The sequence below is a fragment of the Dendrobates tinctorius genome, unplaced genomic scaffold (genome assembly GCF_039654945.1).
Source record: "Dendrobates tinctorius isolate UK_male_01 unplaced genomic scaffold, ASM3965494v1 ptg000102l, whole genome shotgun sequence".
Taxonomy (NCBI): domain Eukaryota; kingdom Metazoa; phylum Chordata; class Amphibia; order Anura; family Dendrobatidae; genus Dendrobates; species Dendrobates tinctorius.
The window spans coordinates 33,948,864-33,968,593 of NW_027361770.1; the positions used below are offsets into that span (position 1 = coordinate 33,948,864).

At 44.2% G+C, this 19,730-nt stretch overlaps 1 protein-coding gene across 3 annotated transcripts in view; it reads left to right on the forward strand.

The window, feature by feature from the left end:
- LOC141099764 (NFX1-type zinc finger-containing protein 1-like) overlaps positions 1 to 19,730 on the forward strand; it is a 229,075-nt gene that overhangs the window by 149,658 nt on the left and 59,687 nt on the right. For all 3 annotated transcript variants that reach the window (XM_073587800.1, XM_073587801.1, XM_073587802.1), the window contains 2 exons: positions 2,623 to 2,722; positions 7,684 to 7,907. In XM_073587800.1, coding sequence (XP_073443901.1) covers positions 2,623 to 2,722; positions 7,684 to 7,907 — 324 coding nt within the window. The remainder of the gene's footprint in view (positions 1 to 2,622; positions 2,723 to 7,683; positions 7,908 to 19,730) is intronic.

Sequence of the window (19,730 nt, forward strand, 5' to 3'; positions counted from 1 at the left end):
TGGGTGCGATAAAAAATCTGATTACAAACGGACCACAAGTGTGACTTGCGAGAAAATTGCACCCGGTGTCCTTTAACAAAAGCCGGCAATTCATTTTGCGAGACAGCAAAATCACACTGACATATTTAATAAAGAAACAAAAGAATAGATATATACATATATATATATATATATACATATATATATATATATATATATATATATATATATATATATATATATATTGATATTTCACAAAGTTCTACATAGCAGAATAGCTGCTAATTCAATTGCAGGCTTCTGTAAAAACAATCCAAAACCCAACATGAAACCATTTCATTTGATGTATTTTTTTTATATGTCCCTGACTAATAATTAGATTAGAGATTGTGTGTAAAATTTGGGACATCTAGGTATTAAATAAAGGGGTTAATTCGTTGAAAAAAATTGCGTGGGCTCCTGAGGTAAATGGGCACCAGAGAGGGAGAGCCAGTGAGTGAGGGCATATTTTAATTGCCAGGAGCTGGACCATTGTTTTTGCCCCACCCGGCTACAAAAATCTGCCCTCAGACACCCCAAAAAAGGCGCATCTATAAGATGCGCCTTTTCTGGCACTTAGCCTCTCTTATTCCCAATATGCCCTTTAGCGGTGGCTAATAGGTTAATATTAATGGGTAAATGTCACCCTGTTATTGGAAGGTGACATTAAGCCTATTCATAATGGAGAGGTGTCAATAAGACACCGATCCATTATTAACCCTAGACTATTAAAGGGTTAAAAAACCACACAGACATGAATGAAAAATTATTTTAATGAAAAAAAGACACCAAGTTTTTGACCAGATTTATTACTCTGTTAATCCATAAATAAACCATGGACCTGTAACAAAAATAAAACAAAAAACCAACAATAACCTTACCTCTCCGCTGGTCAGTCACATCCCCCGCTGCAATCCATCAGAAGGGGTTAAGTGGTTTAGAACAGGACCAGCACTAATGTGACCAGCCTGCTCTAAACCACTGCCAGAATTAATTAGTTCCTCTCTGCGCAGCCTCCCCGGCTGACCGGAGATGAACTAATGAGCGTGGTAAAGTTTTTGAATTTTTTCCCATGCTCATCAGGTCACCTCAGGTCAGTCAGGGGACTCTGTGCAGCCTCAGTGTCGTCAGCGGTAGTCACAGTCATAACCATCGCATCTGCATGGCGCTCAACCAATGAAAAAGAAGAAGAAAAAAAAACCAACAAATTCTGTGCTGCATCATTAAGCAGTAAGCCAAGCAGAAGGTGGCATATAATCCCCATCAGCTGTAAGGCTGGAATCACAAAGGCAATTTTACTGGCAGTTTGTTTGAGCCAAAACAGGGGTGGATACAAAAAAACAGGAACCATCAGTCTTTCCTTTACAATGCACTTTTTCTAGGATTGTTTATGGTTTTGATTTTAAAAACTACAGCAAATCTGGATGTACAATTCCAGCCATATTGGTGCAAATTGAAAATAAATTATATAATGTTCAGGGCTGTCCATATGAAGACTGCGGCATTGTGCTGTTGTAAAAGGGAGAGATTCGTTGGATGCAGTGAAGAGCCGGAAGCAGAGAAGGGGTTAACATGGTTTACTGAACAGGTTATTAGACAAGGAATACTCACGCAGAGCGACAAGATCAGTAACGGCAACAACGGAAATTGCACACAAACACACAATGCTTGAGAAAAAGGTATACAATAATAGGTAACTTATCGCTTTCAGTTCTTGTAGGGGAAAGAATATCTCCCCATGGCGTCACAAATCTTGAACAATGTCTCTGGCTCTGTTACGGAGGAACGAAAAGCACAGTCTCCCGATGGTGCCGATGTGTCCGGTCTCGCTTGGCTTGAGTGCGCTGGAGCATAGAAACAGTCCTTAGTGTGGATTCCTTTGGAATGGCGCCAAACACAAACTGTGGGCACGCTTGAAGACCGCGGCAGCGGGCAGTACTTTGGAGTAGTTTCTAAGAACGGAACAAGTCAGCTTATCTGTAACTGCGGGTGGGAAGGAGCCGTCCAGAAAGGAAGAGTCAGAAGTCAACTCGGTAGTGACACAGTCAATGGTAGACTCAGAACGCTTGGGGATGAAAGACTTGGAGTTAGCAGTCGGAGCAGTGGGGAGGGAGTCAACCTTCTCCTTGTTCTCCTGTCGTGTTCCTGCCAAGTCTCCCCCATTCCCGCGCTCAATCCTTTTCATATCCCCCGCGCCCCCTGCCATCCAGCGTAAAGGGACTCCCCTCCCAGAAGAACCTTCCCCTGGCAACAGTGGTGACAGTCCCAATAGTTCCGGCCCCAAAGGGCACCGGAAATCGCTAACTGTCTTGGTTTATCTTCTTACACCGTCATAATTATGGACAAGTTCATTTAGAATAATGTCAGACTGTTCTAGTTATGTCCAATATATATAATAACACAAACTGCTAGAGCACTTGAAATGCTGCCATATCGAATACTGTGCTGTAATCTAGACCCTGCCCTTGACAAATACAGTATATACTATATATCATTTCATCTGCATTACGCTATAGAATACACTTTGTGACACGTAAAGAAAGATTTTTTTTAAATGTTGGTACGATGTTTATGAGTATCTTGTATAATGCTCTATTGTTTTAGGAACCCAGGAGGGCATCCTATATCCTATATGACTGGCTGGGTTTAACACTCCTGTATCGTACCAATTATGAAAAAACAGAAAACGCTTCAAAAGAAAAAGGTATTTCACATGCTAAAGTTTTAAGAGTAAGATTTCGTTGAAAGGCGAAAAAAAATGGAGATTTACTGAATCTAAATGCACCACAAATTTAAATTACCTTGCACCAAAATCTGTCATACACATTGAGTATGTGTTTCACACACTTTTTTTTCTGAATGCTAGACAAGAAACCATTGCCTATCAGAAAGGAGACATGACCTAAACTGTGACACCTTGTGCCAATATTGCACAGACATAAGACATTTATTAGGTGGTCTAATCTTAGGGAGGAATTTATCATTCCATTATGACAGTTTTCTGCAATCAAAAAGTGGCTACAATATGCTGAAGGGGCATTTGCTGGCTTAAACTGAAGCTGAAATCTATGCTACTTCCCAACCTTTTGTACAGTGTCTTGAAAAAGTATTCATACCCTGTGAACTCTTACAAATTTTTTCACGTTACACCCACAAACTTAAATGTATTTTATTGAGATGTTATGGATATACCAAAAAAAGTAGGAAACATTTGTGAAGTGTGAAGGAAATCATACATGGTTTTTAAATATTTAAAAAATATAAATTTTAAAATTGTGACATGTATTTGTATTCCAACCCCCCAGCCGGAGTCAATACTTTGTAGCACCACTTTTTGCTGCAGTTACTGCTGAAAGTCTTTTGGGGTATGTCTCAGCTTTTCACTTCTAGAGGCTGAAATTTTTGCCCATTCTTCTTTGCAAACTAGCTCTAGCTCAGTGAGATTGGACGGAGGGCGTCAGTGAACAGCAATTTTTACATTTTGCCACAGTCTTAGTGGGATTTAGGTCTGGGCTGTGACTGAGTCAGTCAAACACATGAATATGCTTTGATCTAAACCTTTCCATTGTATCTCTGGCAAGGCCATATTTAGAGTTTATGATGCCCTAGGCACTTTTAGTGCTGCCTCCCCCGTTGGTGAGTATGACTAATGCAGACACTTAGGCTACTTTCACATCAGCAATTTTGCCATTCTCCCTAGTGCAGCCATCTCTTCAGTGCACCCATTTCCCCAGTGCAGCCATCTCCCCAGTGCAGCCATCTCCCCAGTGCAGCCATCTCCCCAGTGCAGCCATCTCCCCAGTGCAGCCATCTCCCCAGTGCATCCATCTCCCCAGTGCATCCATCTCCCCAGTGCATCCATCTCCCCAGTGCATCCATCTCCCCAGTGCATCCATCTCCCCAGTGCACCCATCTCCCCAGTGCAGGCTGTGGGTGGAAAGTTTCCACAGGATTCCCCACACCTCATGAAATATTCAGCACCTCCTCTCCGGTTACTGAGTGACAGTGGGGGCTGAGTTCGTCTCCTGCACTTGTTACCGTGTCCTACAGTGAATGGGTCAGGAGAATACATGTCTGCAGCCATATACACCGTGGGACTGGAACACAAGGGAAAACAGTGGCTCAAGTGTGAGGGGACAGGGGAAGTTTAGCGCCGCTCCCTCCCACCGTCCTCTTACCTGGCTCCGTACAGCCACCATCCCGGTGTCATGATCCAGGTTGGATATGACAGAGAAAACACTCAAGTAACCTTTTTTTTTCCTTTGGCTGTGTGCCAAAGTTTGGTTTTTGCCCCCGGTGGCCATTAGGATCATTGCACTGTGGTGTCTTTGTTTTAAATTTGCCCCCCGGTGGTGGTGAGCGTCATTGCACTCTGCTTCTTTAGTTTTGTGCACGTAATTATAAAACAGGTGTGATTGCTGGCTCTGCTATAAAAGAGTCACAGGTGTGGTAATCACTGTTGGTGATTGGTCCTCATTTGCAAGCCTGGGTGAAGAATGGAGCTGAAGGAGAGTCACGGGCAGCTCAGTGAGAGTCCTGGAGTGTAAGCTATGGTGTCTGCAAGGAGGGCTGGCATGGCTTGGTGGAGTCGCAGCTATGGTGTCAGCAAGGAGTTCTTGCATGGCTTGGTGGAGTGGCAGCTATGTTGTAGAGCTGCACTCATGATGCTGGACTTGGTTGCTGGAAAGCTGGACTCAAAATGCTGTACTCATTGGCAGAAAAGCTGTACTCTGTCTCTGGACAGCTGCATGCAGGTGGTGGACTCTGGTTGCTCCAAGGCTGCACTATGGTGTTGGATCCGGTCGGAGGAAAAGATGCACGCAGGTGGTGGGCTCTGTTGCTGGGAGCGTAAGCAACAGAGCAAAGCTAAGTGGTGTTTCCCGTGTTTTGTCACTTTTCCTTATGTGTGTTTAGTGCAGTGGTGGGATTAGTTTCCGCACCGACCATTTCCCTAGTGAGGGTTTAGGTGCAGGGTGAGCTAGGGTTTAAAGGTATCCTGAGCAGCGCCTGGTGCAGAACCGGCCTAGGGAACGTTAGGAGTGTAGAGACACAGAGTCAGGGGAGTGCAGGAGGTCTCCACGTCCCCCGTTCCCTATCGCAGGGCCACCATTGTTATTGTTACCCAGGTTTTCCCTTATTGTTTAAATTTGCCTTACTGGAGGCGGGGTTTCCAGATTTACGTGTTACGTGTATTACCTAAATTCGCCTGTTGGAGGTGGCGCATCCATCTGCACGTTATTATTATTTAAATTCGCCCAACTGGAGGTGGTGTATCCAGGGTCACGCGTGTCATCTAAATCTGCCCTGCTGGAGGCGCTGTGTCCAGCCATGCATGACACCCGGGAAAGTTTGTCACTGAGGAGCTGACGAGCAGCTGGGAAGACGTGGCTAAAATATGCACGAAGAGAGGAGGCTGCAGCCTGAGCCGCGTACACTCCCCTTCATAGCAGCCGCAGCTCCTTCACTGCTGGGGAGGAGGAGGAGTTGAGACGGACAGGGACACAGGATGGAGGGAGGATGTGCCGAGATCAGTATAGAAAGAACACCGTGAGCACAACTCAAGATGGTGCTAAGGTTAAGGCGGTTTATTGTAGTACACAAAAAAAGACGTTTCGGTCAATGTGACCTTCTTCAGTTACGTGTGGTATATAGATTGTGTAGAGCTTATAGGCATCTATCAGAAAGGACGATGGTGCTTTAGGCATTGAGGAGAATGATCTCTCTAAGGTAATGAGCTTGTCAGTATATAGGAGAGAGGCAAACGTGGACACCGCATCTGGAGGCACGTTTGCCCCTCTCCTATATACTGACAAGCTCATTACCTTAGAGAGATCATTCTCCTCAATGCCTAAAGCACCATCGTCCTTTCTGATAGATGCCTATAAGCTCTACACAATCTATATACCACACGTAACTGAAGAAGGTCACATTGACCGAAACGTCTTTTTTCGTGTACTACAATTAACCGCCTTACAAATACCTTTAAGTTGAGTGCCGAGATCAGTGACAGCCCGGAATCCGGAAGACTGACGTGGGCGGGCAGATGGGCTGATGGACACCGGACTTAAAAAAAAAGAAAAATCTTGCTCGGTGCTCAGGCGCCCCCCTGCATCCTGGTGCACTAGACACGTGCCCGCAAGTGCCTAGTGGCAAATACGGCCCTGATCTCTGGCAATGTGTTTAGTGTCGTTGTCCTGCTGGATGGTGAAACTACACCCCATTCTCAAGTCTTTTGCGGCATGTAACATTATTTCCTCCAAAATTGCCCCCTATTTAGCTCCATCCATCTTCCCATCAACTCTGACCAGCTTCCCTGTCCCTGCTGAAGAAAAGCATTCCCACAGCATGATGCTGCCTCTCAATGTTTCACAGTGGGGATAGTGTTTTTAGGATGATGTGCAGTGTTAGTTTTCTGCCACACATAGCGTTTTGCATTTAGCCCAAAAAGTTCTACTTTGTTTTCATCTGAACAGATTATTTTCATCCACATGCCAGTTGTATCCCCTACAGGACTTTTTGCAAAAATGGGACTTCTTGCTTGCTTTCAAAAATGGCTTTCTTCTTGCCACTCATCCATAAGGTCCAGATTTGTGGAGTATATGACTAATATTTTCCCTGTGGACAGATTCTACCACCTGAGCTGTGGATCCCTGCAGCGTCTCCAGATGACCATGGGCCTCTTGGCTGCTTCTCTAATTGGTGCTTTCCTTGCTTGGGATGTCAGTATAAGTGGATGACCATTTCTTGGTAGCTTTGCAGTTGTGCCATACTCCTTCCATTTTTGGATGATGGATTGAATGAGATCTTTACATGAGATCTTTAGAGCTTGGATAATTATTTTTTTGTAATCTAACCCTGCTTTACTCTTCTCTATAACTTTATCCCTGACCTGTCTGGTGTGTTCCTTGGTTTTCATGATGCTGTTTGATCCCTAATGTTCTCACACAAAATTCTGAGTCTCTCACACAACAGGTGTAGTTATACCGAGAATAAATTACACACAGGTGGACTCAATTAACCAATTATGTGACTTCTGGATTCAAGTAGTCACTCAGGATTTTATTTAGGGTTATCAGTCTACAGGGGGCTAAATAAAAAATGCAAATCACAATTTTAAGATTTGTATTTTCAAAATAATTAGAAAACTATATATCATTTCCTTTGCAATTCACAAATATTTGCTACTTTGCGTTAGTATAGCACATAAAATTCCAATAAAATAAATTTAATTTTCTGGGTATAACATGAAACAATGTGAAAAAGTTCATGCGGCATGATTCATTTTTCAAGGTGCTGTAGATCTCTTTTTCTGGTGTACAAGCAGATCTTGGTGTGGATTAAAACAAAACTTCAATGCGATAGCACAACATGTAACTTTTGCAATTTAGAATCATATATCTCAAGCTTTTGCACCATGTCAAACTCACATAAAGAAGGACATTATTGTAATAATTTTTGGGGGAGATGCTGAGGTTGCTACAGGGTTGGAGATGGTGTAATATACAGGTAAGGCATCACATTGGTAGCATACACATGATATTATGTCTCCATGGAGAAATTATTATGAAACTGAGCAAATATAATTGAGTTTCTACATCCTTCATTTTTAGAAAATTCCATGAGTGTTCAAAATTGCAAATATAAAGCTATGTATTTTTTTTTTAGAGCAATTGGTAGATACTACAGACAACAGTGAGAGCCCCGAAAATAAAGAAGAGAACATTGAAGTTATAAAAGAGCCTGAAATTGCATTACTTGAGCGTCAACTTGATGGTGATAATATAAGTGATGAGTTAGCACGAATAAGAGCAAGTAAAAATAAAGACCCGACTTCTAAACCTACAGCTGATCAAACTACTGAGCACCAGAATAATGCTTCTCGCTGTAAGGTAAGTTCAGCAGTTTGGCACACTTAGCATTGAGCATAAACATGAATTTCACAGACTGAACTTTCTATTTTTTAGTATTTTCTGTTATCTACTGTATATACATATGTACTGTACTTGTATATCCATATGTGTACAACCCTAACTGAAAAAAAAAGCTGAGACACTCTTACAATGTAAAGAAAACAAGAAAGCAATCATTTGGAACTCTCTTGTAGCCATGTTTTATTCATAGCAGAGCATTGAACTCAGATCAGATGTAGAAAATTAATTATTTTTCTATTTCATTTAAAAAAAATAACTGTAGCATTGCTACAACAAGCTGTAAACCAAGGAGGTGGCCAATTGCTGGAGTTTTGAGGAAGTTATGTTGTCCCATTCTTGTCCGATGTAGGATTCTAGCTGTTTAAAGGGAATCTGTCACCCTTTTTTTCGACTATGACCTGCCACCACTGATATCAGGGGCTTAGCTACAGCATTCTGTAATGCTGTAGATAAGCCCCTGATGTAACCTGAAAGATAAAAAAAGAGTTAGATTATACTTACCCCGGCGTTCTGTCCGGTCCGATGGGTGTCGCTGTCCCGTCCGGTGCCTCCCATCTTCATACGATACCGTCCTCTTCTTTCCTTCTCGTCGCGGCTCCTGCGCAGGCACACTGCTCTGCCCTGATGAGGGCAGAGCAGAGTCCTGCACTGCGCACGGGCGCCAGGAGAGGTCCGGCGCCTGTGCACTGCAGTATTCTGCTCTGCCCTCAACAGGGCAGAGCAGTGCACCTGTGCCAGAGCCATGAAAGGTAGGAAAGAAGAGGATGTCACCGTTAGAAGATGGGAGGCGCCGGACCGCAACACTCATCAGACCAAGACCGGACCGCCCCCCCCGGTGAGAATAATATAACTCTTTTATCTTTCAGGTTACATCGGGGGCTTATCTACAGCATTACAGAATGCTGTAGATAAGCCCCTGATGTCAGTGGCGGCAGCTCATAATCGAAAAAAAGGGTGACAGATTCCCTTTATAAGTCCCGGGATTTCGTTTCTAGATTTTTCATTTCATAATGCCCCAAATGTTTTTTATTGGTGATGGGTTCATGACCCAAACTCTTCTTTTGTAAAACCATGCTGTTGTGATGGATTCAATGAAACAGACATTGCCTGAATGGGATAATATGTCATGAATGTGCCACATTCTGCTAGGACCTGTGGTACATCTGAGGTTAGAAGATTGCGGTGATTAGCTGGACACAGGTTCGCTTTAAATCTTCACGGTCATTTATGAGTTAACAGGTTTTTTGTGACATGGAAAGGGTTTAGAGTTCCTTGTGGTCTATTGGCTGTGCTGCTAATTGGAGCCACACTCTTCTATTAACCTGAGTCTGGTTTCTCTCCATGCGAGCAATAGATTCTTCATTCTTTTCTTGGCTGCATTGGAGAAGGCGGTCTGGAATGTCGCTCTTGTTGTTCTGTAATTGTTGTATGCGGTTTGTTGTGAATACCTCTTCCTTCCCATTTTTTGGAGTTCTTTCGTTTTGATTTTCTGCCTTATTACTGTGCACCCATTTTCCCTTTATATTTATCCTGTATGCCTGTTGCTTGATTGAGGCTTGATTTTCCACTCTTTGTCCAGACAGTGTTACTCCTTGTTATACCTGTCACTTTCCTCCATGGTGGGAGCTGCATAGGATTTTGATAGCAGCACAGAGAGGTGCGAGAACCAGGCATCTCCACCTTCAAGAGTAACCCTGGGGTTACCCGTTTGTTATTGCCCATTTGCTTCTTATATCCTGCTGCTGACCTTTGGACGGTGTTCTGACTACCCTATTGTTATTGCCCCTTTGCTTATCCACTATTTCTCTAGCATTCTGACCCTAGCATGTTACCTGACTTATGACTTCATATTTTCCCTTGGTTTACTGCATTCTCTTTTGGTATTGACTCCGGAACTTCTGACTTCGCTGACTCATGGCCAGTCCGTGGGTTGTGACTAGCGTCACAAGTCAATTTTAAATGAGCTTTGGCCCAGAAAAGATGGCAGAGCTTTTGGATTGTGTTGATATTCTTTGCATTAACTTGCATTTGTGGAATGAGCAGCAAATTATATGGGTTGCTCTCCCAGGGCTGCGGGGTTACTTGGTACCGGGCCGGTGACCTGGTCCGTGGCCCTGGGCGCCCAAGTAATGGCGGGGAATGCAATTAGATGAATAGTTTGTGACGCCACCTGTGGTGCTCGGCAAGTGTGGTGTTAGGCCGACGCTGCAGACAGGTCCTCTGGGACAGATGGTGTGGTGCAGCAATGATGGTATAGCCCTCCACAGGCAGGGCTGTTGTCCCAGGGCAGTGTAGGTGAAGTGACACTTAGATGGTGTAGTGTCCAGGGCAGGGGATGTAGCAGTGCCAGGCTGGCGGACACAGGAAGGAAAGGAGGACACCAGGGCATGTAGTTCCAAAGCTTTACTCACAGTCTGTAGTGCCCGCTTCCGTACCGTGTCCTCCGGGTGAGGGAACCAGTCAACCTCCAGGCAAGATGGAATGCTCCCTTCCAACACTCCGCCAACTTATGTGCCTTTTCTGAACGTCTCCTCTATAGCGCCTTTAGGTGTGAAGATCTCCTAGTACTGAGTTACACTGAAGTTCCTCCTATCAGATGTTCCCAAGAACTCTACTTGTACGGCAGACAGCTGTAGCCTGCTTCGGAGACTCCTTACTCCTGAGTCTCGGCTCTCTATCCGTGTTGCTGTTGTGCCCCCAAGTCTTAGATGGGAGTTGTGCATTTACAGCCCACTACTCCACCGGTGTCTGCTGCAGAACCATTAGTGTCCATACAACCTCGGGGACCGGTCCCCGGCCTTGCGCTTAGGACTTCTAGGCAGGGTTCTCTCCTAACCCACGTCCTCTCTGTTCTCTTTCTCCTTCGTTCTGTACTAATCTCTCTTTCTTATGGAAGTTCAGGTTTCAGTTCTACGTCTTTCTCCTTCTTTCCTTTCCCGTGCCAGCAGACCCGGGTCACTCAGGCCTGCTGCAGCATTCCTTCCTCCATCCCTCTTCCAGGGATCCCCACTCCTCTCCGAGTGGCTTCCTTCCTCTCTCATCTCCTGTCAGACTGACCTCTAATCCTAAACCTTCCCACTCTTTTATGTATCATCAACTCCACCCACCTCCCAGCACGTTTAGTGTTCCGAGCAGGGAACCACCAAAGGTGCTCTGCCTCTCTCTAAGCAAGGAGCCGCAATGTGGTTTTGCTGAACTACTCTATTGTGTGGGGTGCGAGTGTTGGAGCGTGGTCAGGAGTTCCCACCTTACCTGGAAGGTGGGGCACCACACCTTAGGAGAAGGTGCAGTACCTCTGTGGCGACTGAGCTTCAGGGGCGCCACATATATTCATACAATGGTTTATGGAAGTGATTTGAACAACCGAATCATGCCTGTTTTTAATAAAGTGCCACCTGAGGGCCTGTCGATCACGAGCATCCAATGTTGGCCTTGTCCTTTGTGTACATGGATTTCTCAAGAATCTCTGAATCCTTATGTCATTCTTTTTACTGTAGATGGTAGATTTTCAATGTCTATGCAATTTTATGTTAAGGAACATTTTTATAAAATTATTCACAATCTTTAGACGCTGTTGTTCACAAATTAGTGAACCTCGAACCATGTTTGCATCTGACAGACTCTGCTTCTCTAAAATCCTATTTTCATGCACTATCATGTTGTAATGTTCAACCCCAGACTGTATGGCATGAGCGAGGATTGTGGCCCCACTGTTCCACAAACCAGACTAACCCTAGATGGGCGTGACTGAGCATCTACCTTGATGTTCACTGTAATGATACCACGAATATGCTTACATTCAAAGTACCCTTCTAGAACTTTTCATTGTCACACACTGAGCTCTGCTACATCCATTAGGTCTGGGCAAGACACACGCTGTGGGCTTTTCGACCCCCTCCCAGCTCCTTCTTGCTCCACATTCTGTGTAACGTATGTTAGGAACGGCGGAACGCACTAAATAAAAATAATAATAAGTGCGTTCGCCGCTCGGGGTCCACCGTGCAGTAGGTGTTACAACCACTGCTGAGTAATGGCAGACGAGCAATATGGCGATATAATGCGCACAGGTTCAACTTCATCCGATGTGCGCAGAGCGGGCTCTGTTCACACACAGAGGCGCCGCAACAAAAACATACAAAAAGGCTGAGCCTGTTAGAGTCACAGGCCTCAGGTAAATGCACACACGGTATAAGGTCACAGGAGCAGGAACTAAGACAGAGGGGCTGCGTCCATGTAGACCTACCGTGTGTGCGGCGTCGCTACTGCGAACGCCAAGAAGGGGTGAAACTGCAGCGCGGCGCAGGACACTGCCGCTGGACGACACAGCTACAAAGCAGGCGCTATGTCGGACGTAGCGCAGAGGTATGGTGTGCACGTTTGCATAAGGCTTGCCACAGACTGGCGCAGACTACTGAACTAATTCTCTAACCACATGCGTAATATCAGAGGGAAGGGGTTTCATAATAAGTCAGTCACCAGAATCATACATCCGTGACCATTCACACTTAGCAGTATAGTCTATACTAGTGCATGGTGGAACGGTCATGCGCGCTTTTTATAGCAGCCGGGACCTTCCGGAAGCTTCCAGATCTCCGAGAAGGACCAATGAGATCTGGAGCAGGACCTGAGCACATGACTCCCTATCTCCAATGGGAAACTGTCTCAGGAGCATGCTCAGTAGGAGGACAGAGGGACTTAGCCCCTGGAGAGATTTACTGCAAGGCAATCTCCTCTGCGGTAGATAAAGAGCAAGAGACCGCAGAATGTAAGGGTCTGGATTCCTGCAGAGCAGACGCAGGAACCTGACTCCTAACATGATACTAGTTTATGGCCTTAAGCTGGCTGAAGGCAGTTGAGGAAATGTACTCTTTTGTCTAAGATAGAGTTGATATAAGATCTAAATATAAGGGCATATCTTGACCCCAGTTGGTGTTATAAGTATGAAAGTTACATATTTGAAATGTGCTCCAATAGAGCTTCCCACCCTGTAGTTTTCTAGACTCCAGCTTCAGCGGAATCCAAGAAATGGATCCCTACTTTACCAGTTCATACAGGTACTTCATGTTTAGGCTCAAATTAACGCCAACGTCATGCTGGGGAAAGTGATACTTTGGTCGTCCCTCTACGAGGTTCCCTCCCCGAGATATGATACTTATGAGTTTTCAGTACATGTTAGCCCCTCTGAGAAAAGAGGAGTGCTTCCATAACTCAGCCCCCTCAGTGATGCCACGGGGGTATAAGATAGTGGGAGCTCATTTTGCAAGTGTCTGCTCTGGAACCCTGATACAGAGAGGCTATGTGATGCACTGTGATGTATCACCCCTCCCCCGCACCACATGGTCTGCTATGAAATGACTTAAGCAACTGTAAGTGTTTTTCTCCTTTTAATCCCTGTTATTTTGTACTCGTTTGTACATATTTCAATTGTCTCATTTTGTAATATCTTTCATACCTTTTGTAAACACTGCCTACCTTTTGGAGTAAAATCTATAAAATTACTAGCTTCGTTTCTCCTTGCTCTATAATGTACGTTAACGTCCTCTGAGGCTAAATTCGCTACTGATTGGGTTGGCTCCTGACCCGTTACTAATCATAGGAATAGGAGCTGGTGGCGACGCCATGTCCTGGGCTTGTTGGGCAAAGCTGGCAGTGACAGAATGGGTTTATAAGAGTATTGCCAGGCTGCAGCTGGGAGTAGTTATATTTCCCTCGCTGCAGGGACAACCAAACACCCTGGTTCAAGACCTATTGGTGGCAGCGGTGGGATAACCAAATATATCCCAGGGCCCTATGTTTCACATTCTGCCCTCGTGTCTCACATTCTGCCCTCATGTCTCACATTCTGCCCCATATCCATTCTGCCCCCGTGTCTCACATTCTGCCCCCGTGTCTCACATTCTGCCCCATGTCAATTCTGCCCCTGTGTCTCACATTCTGCCCCCGTGTATCACATTCTGCCCCCATGTATCACATTCTGCTGTCGGCCCCCAACCTTTAGTCCAGACAAACCCTTTAATAAACATATAAATACTCATCTTTCTAGCTCCTGGCAGCTCTAATGGGGTATTCCCTGATCCTTCTTTTTATAATGGCTGCAGATGTCACAGCCCAAATGCCCAATTTGACATCTGCAGCCAAGCACTGGCATCAGGGTCTTGAACCATATACCACTGACAAGCTGCAAAAAACACTTAGCATCCGGGCTGTGCCATCTACAGTCAATGTAAATAGAAGCGTTGGAGACATGGCACTGGAGCCACTGCAAACTAGACGGGTGAATAAGTATTGCTCCCAGTGTGCCTCATTTTCATTATTTTGAACAACTCCATTATAGTTTTTTCTATATTATGTACTTTTAAAACTATAAGACATCATTTTTAGCAAGAGAAAAAATCTTGTTTAACTCCTTTACCCCCAAGGGTGGTTTGCATGTTAATGACCGGGCCAATTTTTACAATTCGTACCATTGTTCCTTTGTGAGGCAATGACTTTGGAACGCTTCCATGGATCCCGGTGATTCTGTCATTGTGTTCTCATGACATATTGTACTTTATGAGTGGTAAAATTTATTTGATATGACTTGCGTTTATTTGTGAAAAAAATGAAAATTTGGCAAAAATTTTTAAAATTTCGCAATTTTCCAACTTTGAATTTTCATGTCCTTAAATCACAGAGATACTGTATGTCACACAAAATAGTTAATAAATAACATTTCCCACATGTTTACTTTACATCAGCACAATTTTGGAATCAAAATTTTTTTTTTGTTAGGAAGTTATAAGGGTTAAAAATTGACCAGCGATTTCCCATTTTTACAACACCATTTCTTTTTTAGGGACCACATCACATTTGAAGCCACTTTGAGGGGGGTCTATTGATAGAAAATACCCAAAAGTTACACCATTCTAAAAACAGCACACATCAAGGTGCCAAAACCATATTCAATAAGTTTATTCAGGTGCCTCACAGGAATTTTTGGAATGTTTTAAAAAAATGAACATTTAACTTTTTTCACAAACAATTTACTTCAGATCCAATTTGTTTTATTTTACCAAGGGTAACAGGAGAAATTGGACCACAAAAGTTGTTATACAAATTGTCCTGAGTGCGCTAATACCCCATATATGCAGGTAAACCACTGTTTGGGTGCATGGCAGAGCTCGGAAGGGAAAGAGCGCCTCTTCACTTTTCAATGCAAAATTGTCTGGAATTGAGATCGGATGCCATGTCTCGTTTGGAAAGCCCTTGATGTGCCTAAACAGTGAAAACCCCCACAAGTGACATCATTTTGGAAAGTAGACCTCCTAAGGAACTTATCTAGATGTGTTTTGAGCACTTTGAACCCCCAAGTGCTTCCCAGAAGTTTATAATGTAGAGTAATAAAAATAAAAATCATTTTTTTTTCACAAAAATGATCTTTTCACCCCCAGTTTTTTATTTTTTTCAAGGGTAACAGGAGAAATTGGACTCCAAAAGTTATTGTGCAATTTGTCCTGAGTATGCTGAAAGCCTATATCTGGGGGTAAACCACTGTTTGGGCGCATGGCAGAGCTCGGAAGGGAAGGAGCGTCGTTTGACTTTTTCAACATAGAAATGGCTGGAATTGAGATCAGACGCCATGTCGCATTTAGAGAGCCCCTGATGTGCCTAAACAGTGGCAATCCTCTAATTCTAACTCCAACCCTAACCCCAAAACACCCCAAACCCTAATTCCAACCATAACCCTAACCACAACCCTATCCCCAACACGCCCCTAAACCCAACCCCAACCACAGCCCTAACCCCAACACACCCCTAACCCTAATCCCAACCCTAACCATAACCCTAACCACAAACCTAACCCTAACACACCCCTACCCTAATCCTAACCCTATTTCTAATCCCAACCCTAACCCTAATCGTAACCGTAATCCAAACCCTAACCCCAACCTTAACCCTAACCCTAACTTTAGCCCCAACCCTAACCCTAACTTTATCCCTAACCCTAATGGGAAAATGGAAATAAATACTTTTTTTATTTTATTATTTTTCCCTAACTATGGGGGTCATAAAGGGGGGTTTGATTTACTATTTATAGCTGGTTTTTATGTTTGGCAGCTGTCATACACTAAGAGAAAAATAGTTTTTGCGTCACCACATTTTGAGAGCTATAATTTTTCCATATTTTGGTCCACAGAGTCGCGTGAAGTCTTGTTTTTTGCGGGACAAGTTGACGTTTTTATTGGTACCATTTTCAGGCACATGACAATTTTTGATCGCTTTTTATTCCGATTTTTGGGAGGCAGAATGAACAAAACCAGCAGTTCATGAATGTCTTTTGGGGGCGTTTACACCGTTCTGCGTGTGGTAAAAATGATAAAGCAGTTTTATTCCTCCGGTCAGTACGATGACAGCGATACCTCATTTATACTTTTTTATGTTTTGGCGCTTTTATACAATAAAAGCTATTTTATATAAAAAATAATTATTTTTTCATCACTTTATTCTGAGAGCTATAACTTTTTTATTTTTTCACTGATGATGCTGTAAGGGGGCTTGTTTTTTGCAGGACAAGATGATATTTTCAGCGGTACCACTTTAATTTATATCCATCTTTTAGATCGTGTGTTATTCCACTTTTTGTTCCCCGGTATAATGATAAAGCATTGTTTTTTTGCCTTGTTTTTTATGGTGTTTACTAAAGTGGTTAACTAATGGGACAGTTTCATAGGTTGGGTCATTATGGATGCAGCAATACTAAATATGTGTACTTTTATTGTTTAGATTTTTTTTATTTAAATATTTATTTATTGGGGGGCGTGGTTTCAGGGGAAGGGAGCAGACCTGTTTACCAGGAGCTCCTGCGAATCCCCTATTTAAGCTTGCAAAAGCATACAAAAAAGCCGAACTTTTGATTTAAAAACCTGCTAGAACATTCCTGGAGTGAAGAAGGAGAGGGAAGACCCAGACCCAATGAAGAAAAACTTAATTTATGGACACTGAAGCCCTCTGGAAAGATCCGAGGTGGGCCTCCCTTCCCTTAGATCCGATCAACACAAGCCGCGGCATCCAGTTACAGCGTCCTGCCAGGAGAGGGGGAAGGTGATGACTCGGCAGGCTCAGGGTATTCCCCGAGCTGAAGCCACAAGGAGAAATCTGCAGACCGCTGTTCCTGCATCTGAGGAGTTACATCGGCAACAGTATCTGGAGACCGCGGGGAGCTGCAAGGCAGGAAGATCGGGGTTTAAAGTGGAGTCTTCCCTGAGGTTGACGCCGGCCAGGAGCGGAGGTAAGCCCACTGCTGGGCGGGAAGCATCAAGCTGGAAGTCGATTGGAGCAGCGCGGCTTGCAGGGGGCCCGGGGAAGGCGGCGATGTCTGATGAGCCGGTGAGGGAAGCAGGACAACAGGATGAGTCAGCGCCTTTCAAGCCAGCAGCAGCAGGAGCAGGTCGGTGCCCGGGGAGGGCTGCGGTGACCTGTTCGGCGGCTGCAGAGGCAGCCAGAGAGTCGGGAGATGCGGCGGGGGATCCTTTGGTGGAGGCGGGACTGCCGGGAGCGCAGAGGACATGGCGGTGATTTTTTCAGCGGCTGCAGGAGCAGCCAACAGGCCAGGAGATGCGGCGGGGATCCACTGTTGGAGGTGGGAGCAGCCAGGAGTTCAAGGGAGGCAATGGTGACCTCAGCGGTTGCAGGAGCAGCCAGGGGTCCAGGGGATGCGGCCAGGGATTCAATAACAACCATAGGAGACAGCAGGAGTTGGAATGTTACAGAGATGAATGGCTCAGCAGCGGTGGGGGCAGCGGATAAAAGAATTATCAAAATATTGATGGATTCAGTGGCAGATTTCTCAGCGGCAGTTAGAGCAATCACAAATCCAGCACACATAGTGATGGACACTTTGGGGATGTCAGGAACAGACAGGAGCTGGGGAGACATGGTGGTGGATACATTAGATGAGGTAGGAGCAGACAGGTGCCCGGGAGATGAAGCTCCAGACTCTCCAGTGACAACAGGAGTCAGCTGGAACCCCGAGGAAGCGGCAGTCTGTACAACGGGGCAACAGAGATAAGAAGCTGCACTGCAATACAATGGAGACAAAGTGGAGGTGACAATATTAAACAGATAAGGGAAGATAACCTTTCTAACGGTGCAAGCCTTGGTATAGGGGATATCTCTCATCCATATGACAACGCAGTGTTGGGGGAAGAAAAATATGATGACTACACTGCAAACTCAATACGGCATAACCCCTGTAGGCCCTTCTCACCCACGTTAGCTGTTGACGGCAGACTCAGATACGATGCGCCAATGTTTGTCCCAAAGAAGAATGGGAAGATTTCTTATAGGCCATGGGAAGGAGAGGAGATAAAAGGTTGCGATCTTGATTTCTCTAAACCTAGTAATAACACAGGGGATTTATCTGACCATACTTATAACTCGTATAACTCATTGGAAGATTTGCAAAGTATAAACTCAGAGGACTTTTTAGAGATGGAACCACCTTAATCTGGAGGCAGTGACTTGTCTGCTGGCACGGATTCTGAGAAGTACAATTCCTCAGACTCTTTCTCAGAAGATGGGGGAGATGGTAATTCTGACACTGATTCTGGAGGAAATGCTAATATTACTCATATGAAGGAAAATTATAATACCTCCATAACATCTTTAATGTTACCTGCTTCTGATAGACATCCTACAGATGTATTCTTGGTTAAAATTTTAAAAGCTTTGATAAAATCCATAGAAATACTAGGGGAAAACTCCATCACAGATAAAAATTCAGAAGCAGCATGTGGTTCTGGAACCAAAATACGGACTTTAAGCATGGTAAAACATTGGAGGTTTTTATTAAAAAAACTCTTTCAAAAGGTGCTGTCTTTCTTCCTGGAGGACTCTTATTTTAAATTCACCAAAACTTCAGTCATTCCTCCTCAAGATTCCAAAACAGATAACTTTCCTTACTCAAAGTTCGAGACTTCATGTGTGGGAGAAACTTAGAACTTATCTACACTTACAGAATCCGTAGAAAAAATTCAAAAAGACATAGACTCCTTTAGAAATAGTTTGGCTACATACGAAGATTTTAAAAGGAAAAACAATATCAAGATCAGAGGAATCCCAGAGAAAGTCCCGACCTTCCAATTAAAGAGTTACATTTCTTCAATGATTCACCAAATTATTCCTTGTACTGAAAAAGGAAATCTGATTGAGAAAGCCTTTAGAGTCCGTAGACCTCCTTCCCTTCCATCTGACGTTCCTAGAGATGTCATCGACTCATTCTATCCTAACTGGGTCAGAAACACGCTACTGAATATTGCGAAAGATCCGTTATTTCTCTCATCTCCATACAGCCACTTATCTTTTTATAAGGATCTCTCTAAGGACACCTGGAGGAAAAGAAAATCATTTCATACTATAACAAAGGAACTCCGTCGTGCTGATATTCCCTATAATTGGATTCAACATTCTAGTCTCCAGGTCAAATTTGCAGCAAAAATGACTGTCATCCCTTCACCGTAGGAAGGCGTTGAGTTTTTGAAAAACATCGGAATATTATCTTCGGAAGATTTACTTGAACTCTCTAGACCAGGGTTCCCCAACTCCAGTCCTCAAGGCCCACCAACGGGTCATGTTTTCCGGATTTCCTCAGTATTTGACAGGTGATGGAATTATCACCTGGGCAATACTAAGGAAATCCTGAAAACATGACCTGTTGGTGGGCCTTGAGGACTGGAGTTGGGGAACCCTGCTCTAGACGTTCTAAAGCAGACCTTAATCCTATATGAAAGCATTTAAAGACTG